General features: G+C 40.4%; 1 protein-coding gene across 1 annotated transcript in view; it reads left to right on the top strand.

The window, feature by feature from the left end:
- The first annotated feature begins 1,353 nt into the window (after window positions 1-1,353).
- The window catches only part of ADAMTS19 (ADAM metallopeptidase with thrombospondin type 1 motif 19), a 108,455-nt gene continuing 101,857 nt past the window's right edge, over window positions 1,354-7,951 (top strand). Inside the window, exons 1-2 of the mRNA XM_070742839.1 lie at window positions 1,354-1,528; window positions 4,195-4,784. Coding sequence (XP_070598940.1) covers window positions 1,444-1,528; window positions 4,195-4,784 — 675 coding nt within the window. The 5' untranslated portion in view covers window positions 1,354-1,443. The remainder of the gene's footprint in view (window positions 1,529-4,194; window positions 4,785-7,951) is intronic.

Below are 7,951 nucleotides of genomic sequence, written 5' to 3'. Positions count from 1 at the left end.
GCTTTCATGTTATCCCAGTGTTCAAAGCTCTATAGCCAATAAAATAAAAGCACTTCATCCAACTTTAAAATTAATTTATTTACTTACTTACTTACTCACTCACTCACTCACTCACTCACTCACTCACTCACTCACTCACTCACTCATTCATTCATTCATTCAAGTACAAATTGGTAGTATACAAAGATAAGTTTATATCCATGATACTAGTAAGAGAGGGCACTCTGCTGCACTTATGCACGCCCCTTACTGACCTCGGAGGAATTGGGAGAGGTCAACAGTGGATAGTCCAAGGGTAAAGTTTTGGGGGTTAGGTGATGATACTACAGAGTCAGGTAGTAACTACTTGGTTAGTAAAGTTGTATTTCCTACAGTCGCGTTTGAAGCGGTTTGCTTTAAGTTTGTATCTATTGAGTGCTCATGTATTGTTGTGGTTGAAGCGAAAGTAGTCGTAGACAGGAAGGATGATTTTATGGGCTAAGCTTAAGGCAAGGTAGTTCTAAGCTTTCTAAACCTAGGATTGTCATTGTTAATTTCATCTGCACTATCATAAGCATACAGAAGTTCTGGATTTGAGCCTCATTCATTTTATTATTGAAACCCATTGACTTCGTCCACCAATCTCCTCTCTAACATTTACCTGCGCCTCAAGCCCTCCGACCAACCCAGGGAAGGCGAAGGGGGGCGAGGGGGGAGAAGAAGAAAAAAGTGGCATGCAAATAAGAAAAGCCAGAGCAGCCAATCAGGAGCGAGCGGCAGGAGTTTGGGGAGCCCGCTACTTCTCTTGGAGTCCTCCTCCTCCGCCCACTTCCCACCCAGGGAGAGACCCTCGCCGCTCGCCCGCCGTCCGGATTGGAGGAGTGTGTGTGTGTGTGTGTGTGCGTGAGCGCGCGCGGGGTGCCAGCAGCACCTCTCCGTTGCTGCCGCCGCCACTGCTGCGCGTGGCCGGCCCTCCCTCTCTCGCCCCCTCCCTCCTGTCCGCTCTGCGCCCGGCTTCTTCTCCTTCACCAAAGCGAGTTGCGCCTTCTCCTCCCGCGCGGTTCCTTGGGCTTCCTTCAGCCGGCCTGCCCTCTTCAGTTGACCTCTGCTGGCATGGCTGCCGCCTGACTCGGTCCCCCCCCCCCTTTGAGGTGGCTTCCCTTGTCGGGGCTTCAGCTTTCACTCCGCTCGGGGGTTGGTGCCACTGAGGAGCTGCTCTGGCTTGTCGCTCCTGTTGCTGCTGCTGCTGCTGAGGCGCTTGCCGAGCCCGCTATATTTACTCCGCTCTCCTCCCACAAAACTGAAGGAGGCTTTGCGGGCTCGGCGTAACTTGCGCGAGCAGTCTTTTTCCCCTCGTTTTTTTTGCAAAGTTCCTCAAAGAAAAACGCCGGGAGAGAGAGAGAGAAAATAAGGGAGGGAGGAGGGTGCTTTGGTCGCTTCCTGCTGCCCACCTCCGCGGCGTGAATGGAGGCGAAAAGGAAAAGGCGGCTGAGCCACCTTTGCTGCATCTTTTATCAGCTGTGCTTTCTGTCAGATCGGATCACTTCAGGTGAGTCCCCGGTGCTTCGTTATTTTTAAATGGTGTTTTGCTTAATCGTCGGAACCTCTTTTCTTTCCTTCGGAGATTTCTGGCCCCGGGTGATTGCCCAGAGCTTTGCACAAGGTAATAAGGAACTGCGGGGACACAAAGGGAGCGCGCAGAGATGTAGTTCTTAAGGAGTTGGAGGGTCTTAAAGAAATAGGCATTTCGGTACACTGTTGTTGAACGGTTTCTATGTATCCATCTATCAAATACTTACACACTGCTGGGGAGGATATAATTTATAAAACCTGCACACGCTCAGAAATAATTCGCCCGCAGCTTTGGTATTGAACAGTAAACTTTATATGTAGTCTACGAAGAGGGGCGGCATACAAATCTAAATTATTATTGTTGTTGTCGTCGTCGTCATCATCATCATCATTATTATTATTATTTTCTTCAAATGACAAACGAAGTGTTCTCTAGGATAACCAATATTCAGCATCATCTTGGCATGGCATGCTTTACAAGGATATGTCTCGATTTCTCCAGAGTGTAAGTCAGGCTGACTTATCTTCTTAGTCCCTTAGGATCTCTGCATAGGGTGGTTTATGAAGTTTTAGTTCCCATACACCCCAAACTAACTAACTAACTAACTATCTATCTATCTATCTATCTATCTATCTATCTATCTATCTATCTATCTATCTATCTATCTATCTATCTATCTATCTACCTACCTACCTACCTACCTACCTACCTTTTATTTATTTATTTATTTATTTATTTATTTATTTGATAAATAACTCAAAGTAGCAAAAATTGCCCATTGAAGAGTAAATACACCCCAAAAGCCTGTGACATTCAAAATATATAGGATCTGTACTGGGATATATTGATTGGATTAATTTCTTTCTGTTTTCTAATCTTATTTGCGTTTGCTAGAAGGAAGCAAAACTAAGCTTTATTTGCCTTGGCTGAAGAAACAGAGCATATATTATTTTGAGGCAATGTTTCTGATTTAAAATATAGAGTGACTAAGGTCAGATGTTAATAAATTGTATTACTTCTTTAGGACTGTTTCAATACCAGCAAGAGAATAATTTTCTACCTTTGTATCTGTATGCAGTGTGCTAACATTTTTCTCAGGTTATTTCAGAAGTTTTTATTTTTTAAGCGCTTTAAATATTAAATATCAAAGATTTGCACATACACATAGAACCCTTTTCTTTTTGTTCACATAGCCATAATTTACAGATGCATGGAATGTACAATAAATTAATGTTCTGAATTATAAATTTATAACTGTATTTATACATATGAAGCTTCAGAATTTCTACTGTCATTTGGTATTCTTACTTAATTCAGTTGGCTAATCAGTGAAATACTTTAGTTTAGGAATGGGATATAAAACAAAATTGGGTTTTTTTTATCCATAATCCTAATCTATGTAGTATGCTTGGTTTGGTTAAACAAATAAAAGTTTGAGTAAATCAATTTTACCTTTCCTCTTACTCCTTTCTCTGCCATCAGGTGGCATCTTTTTATTAGCCATAAAGCTCACATGGATGCTTGGCAAATATTTTTGTAGTGTCTGCCTTTTAAATTACAAATTTGTGCAGTCCCTTCAGTGATGGGTTGCTCCCAGTTTGACCCAGTTCTTAGAACTGTAGCGCTGGCGGTGGGAGGCTCCGCCCACCCACCGGAACGCTTCTGTGCATGTATAAGCGCTCGTGTGGACCAGTGGTAAAGGGTTTTAGAACTCACTACTGATAATATAGGAAAATCTCCTGGGTGGTCAGCCACTTAAACTTATAACAACTATCCTTATGTTGGAGATGCTTAGATTGAAAGAGAGGCTACCTCTGGTGATAGTGCAGAGATTTGGACTGATTAGTTAGTTGGGATTTCTAACAGCCTTTCCCTCTTTCCCATCCCAGTCTGGATGGTGGCCTGTAAATCTCAGCCAGCAACACAGTTTAGAGAACATCATATTGGGAAAGGCTACTACTATTCCTTACCACATTATTTGACTCCAATTGTTCAAATGGGTAAGGTGAAATGCCTATCTTTTAATTCAGTTGGAAGCTATGGGTACCCTTTAAGCTTTATTTACAGATTTCTAAAAATATCCTTTTATATTGAAACAGGGACACATTGTATGTGTGTGTGTATATATAATATTTAACACAATATTGAATTAAGGTGTGTGTGGGTGGATAGATAGATAGATAGATAGATAGATAGATAGATAGATATAAGAGAAAAGCACATTAGTCTTCAGCAGGTATTTTTTACATATATGTGCATGCATGTAGTTGTGTCTGTCTGTCTCTCTGTCTGTCTGTCTCTCTGTCTGTCTGTACATAGACAGACAGACATGGTCGCTCTTCTCACCAATTCTGCTCTGGGCAGCTAACAAAAACTAAAATATAAATGCAACGTATTTGTAAAAATAGCATTTTCAGCCAACTAATATAAAGCAGCTCCCCAAACACTTTATTTTTTCTTGCAGTACGTACATAGGAAAACTGATTTTATATTGCTATTAGCAATATGGCTCATTGCTATTATGTCATTTTGATGTATCAAAATTATGCTGATGGGTCCTAAACCTGGCATCCATTTATGGCAACCCTTACAGTTGGGAGCGATTTAGAGTGGGTAAATTTCAGTCTGTTGAATTTTTGCAGGTCTGCAACCTCTGGGAGATTTTGAAGAGTGGGAGATTGTTTACCCAGCCCTGTGGAATAGAAGCCAGCAGGAATCCACTGGAGGGAGTGGTGCAGAAGGCAGCTGCAGCCTTGATGGTAACTGTGGGAACAGCAGCAGCAATATTAATGCTACCTCTGCATCCACTCAGGGAGTGGGCAGTTCTCGTGAGATCCGCTCAGTTTCCTCCTCATCTAACCACCAGCACCAACAACTGCCAGTTCGGGAAACGTCAGAGGATAAATATGAATCTCAGGATTTCTATCACTGGTCTCTACTTCCTCAGGGATCTAATGGTACTTCTCAGCAACCATCTCGTCTACCTGCATCTCCTCCAGAAGATGACGATGAAATGTTGCTGAGAATACCAGCTTTCGCTCAGGAGCTCTATCTGCTGCTTAAGAGGGACAGTCGCTTCTTAGCACCAGGTTTTGCTGTGGAGGAACGACTATTGAATGAAAAGAGGTCTCCAAATTTGGTCCACACACAAACAGAGAGAGCCTGCTACTACAGTGGGTCTGTGCTGCATTATCCTGGATCCTTTGCTTCCTTTAGCACTTGTGGTGGTTTGGTGAGTATTATTTTCTCCTTCACCTGTATTTTATCTGCTCTTTGCGGTAAAATTTACCTCCCAATGTTATTTTATTTATTTATTTTATTTATTTATTGGATTTGTATGCCGCCCCTCTCCGCAGACTTGGGGCGGCTAACATAGGAACATAGAAACATAGAAGTCTGACGGCAGAAAAAGACCTCATGATCCATCTAGTCTGCCCTTATACTATTTCCTGTATTTTATCTTAGGATGGATATATGTTTATCCCAGGCATGTTTAAATTCAGTTACTGTGGATTTATCTACCACGTCTGCAGGAAGTTTGTTCCAAGGATCTACTACTCTTTCAGTAAAATAATATTTTCTCATGTTGCTTTTGATCTTTCCCCCAGCTAACTTCAGATTGTGTCCCCTTGTTCTTGTGTTCACTTTCCTATTAAAAACACTTCCCTCCTGGACTTTATTTAACCCTTTAACATATTTAAATGTTTCGATCATGTGCCCCCTTTCCTTCTGTCCTCCAGACTATACAGATTGAGTTCATTAAGTCTTTCCTGATACGTTTTATGCTTAAGACCTTCTACCATCCTTGTAGCCCGTCTTTGGACCCGTTCAATTTTGTCAATATCTTTTTGTAGGTGAGGTCTCCAGAACTGAACACAGTATTCCAAATGTGTCTCACCAACGCTCTATATAGCGGGATCATAATCTCCCTCTTCCTGCTTGTTATACCTCTAGCTATGCAGCCAAGCATCCTACTTACTTTCCCTACCGCCTGACTGCACTGTTCACCCATTTTGAGACTGTCAGAAATCACTACCCCTAATCCTTCTCTTCTGAAGTTTTTGCTAACACAGAACTGCCAATGCAATACTCAGATTGAGGATTCCTTTTCCCCAAGTGCATTATTTTACATTTGGAAACATTAAACTTCAGTTTCCATTGCTTTGACCATTTATCTAGTAAAGCTAAATCATTTACCATATTACAGACACCTCCAGGAATATCAACCCTATTGCACAGTGATAAAAAACAGCATGTAACAATCCAATACTAAAAAACTAAAAAAAACCTTATTATAAAACCAAACATACATACAGTACAAACATACCATGTGTAAATTGTAAAGGCTTAGGGGGAAAGAATATCTCAGTTCCCCCATGCCTGACGGCAGAGGTGGGTTTTAAGAAGCTTACGAAAGGCAAGGAGGGTGGTGGCAATTCTAATCTCTGGGGGGAGTTGGTTCCAAAGGGCCGGGGCCGCCACAGAGAAGGCTCTTCCCCTGGGTCCCGCCAAATGACATTGTTTAGTTGACGGGACCCGGAGAAGGCCCACACTGTGGGCTTTTTCATAATACTTTCATGTTACCCCAGTGTTCAAAGCTGTATAGCCACTAAAATAAGAAAAGTACTTCATCCTCATTTTAAATTTAAGACATGGTTTCGGAATTGTTTATTTCATCTGCACTATTATAAGGATAGGGAAGTTCTTGATTTGAGCCTCATCCATTATATTGTTAAAATCCATTGAACAATCGATATGAAATAAACCTTTGTTTTATGCCTTTGAGTTAATGCTGACTCCTGGTAACTACCTGGATAAGTCGGTGCAATTTTCTTGACAATGTTTTCAGGAGTTGTTTGCCATTGCTAATTTACTTGGGCTAGCTTACTACAAAAAGAATACCTGGCTCAGAGTCACACAGGTGGGTCTTGTTTTGCTTAAGGTGGGGCTAGAACCCACCATGTTCCAATTTCTAGCCTTATACTTTAGCTACTACACAGACTACCTCACATTAAATAAGCATAGATAGTAGTTATTCATATCAAACATCTTTAGTTGTTTATGTTCATATACTTTTTATGCTCAAGTTCATTGTCACTTTAATGATATACTTTAATGATTATTTAATGATACACTATGAAGGTGTTATCTACTTTTTATTAGTTCCATCACTCTAAAAAGATTAAAGTGGACCTTTAGCTTGAACATTGAACCTAACCTTAAGGATATTTTAAGTTTTCTGATCAAACTTTCTGGAGGAAGCTTCCTCAGTCTGCTTCTTTCCTTGTCCATATCACAAACTGTATCACTCATAGGATGGGAACGTCTGTTTCAGCTCATTACATTTCTAGGTGTATTTTGAAGGAATCAGAGCATAAAGCTGGATGACTAGTTTCTTTAATTTGTATCCGGTATCTGATGTTCAAACTCAGCCTTATAGGTCTTCCACTGAGTTCCACAATATAGCATAGATTAGCTTGTTTTCAACACGTTGGCATGGTTACAGTTGCTTAGAACTATGTTGCAAGGAATTTACAGAAAATGGCTTGTTGTCCTAGTAGTTAAATTTTAGAAAACCACATGCCCATTGTTTTGCACATCTAAAAGAGTTCGATCAGATATTAACAGATATTAGCTACATTTGCATAAATGTTCAAATCAGTTCCCCCCAATTTGGTGTTTTTCATCCTTGTTAAACTGTAGTAAAGCTATGGGGACTACAGAATTATGGAGCTATAATTTAATACTTCTGGAGAACACTAGTGTTGGGGAAACTGAATTATATGAATATGACCTCAGAAAATCCATCCTGAGAAATTATTTGCAATTAATACGGGTAATTTTGATTTCCCCCCCCCCCCCGAAGGCAGGGGTATACACTGCTTGAGCAACACAACGCATTAAGTTTTTCTTTATTTTTAAAATTATATTCCTTATTGAGCAATACTGACACTCTTTGTATAACTGCTTAAATGCAGGAATCACAATGATCCAAGTGCTCTATTTCTCTATGTTACTTTTCTTTAATTCCAGATTACCTTTTCAGTACATGTCATAAACTAATACAATATAAAAATGCTATATTGTATTAGCCAATTATTTATTAATATTCTTCTCCTTTAGATATAAAGCTGAAGTAGATGTGATAAATAATGTGTATCATATTCTGCCAGCTTCTATTCTTCTTTTATGTCCAGGGGTACTACATTTGAGGTTAAGAATGTAGGCTGGGAATGTTTAACCTTCCATCACCGCCTGTTTTTCACATCAACTTTGCTCTTATGTTATTTGCACAAGGGGGGGGGTTGTCTGAGAAGGTAAGAGTTAATTGTGCTTTATTGAAACCTTTAAATTAAGATGGATGGTTTTGATTTCTCCACACTAAAAGGTCTGGTCTGG

Source organism: Erythrolamprus reginae, chromosome 2 (assembly GCF_031021105.1).
Source record: "Erythrolamprus reginae isolate rEryReg1 chromosome 2, rEryReg1.hap1, whole genome shotgun sequence".
NCBI classification, from domain to species: Eukaryota; Metazoa; Chordata; class Lepidosauria; order Squamata; family Dipsadidae; genus Erythrolamprus; species Erythrolamprus reginae.
This window is presented reverse-complemented; position numbering and strand designations above follow the sequence as displayed.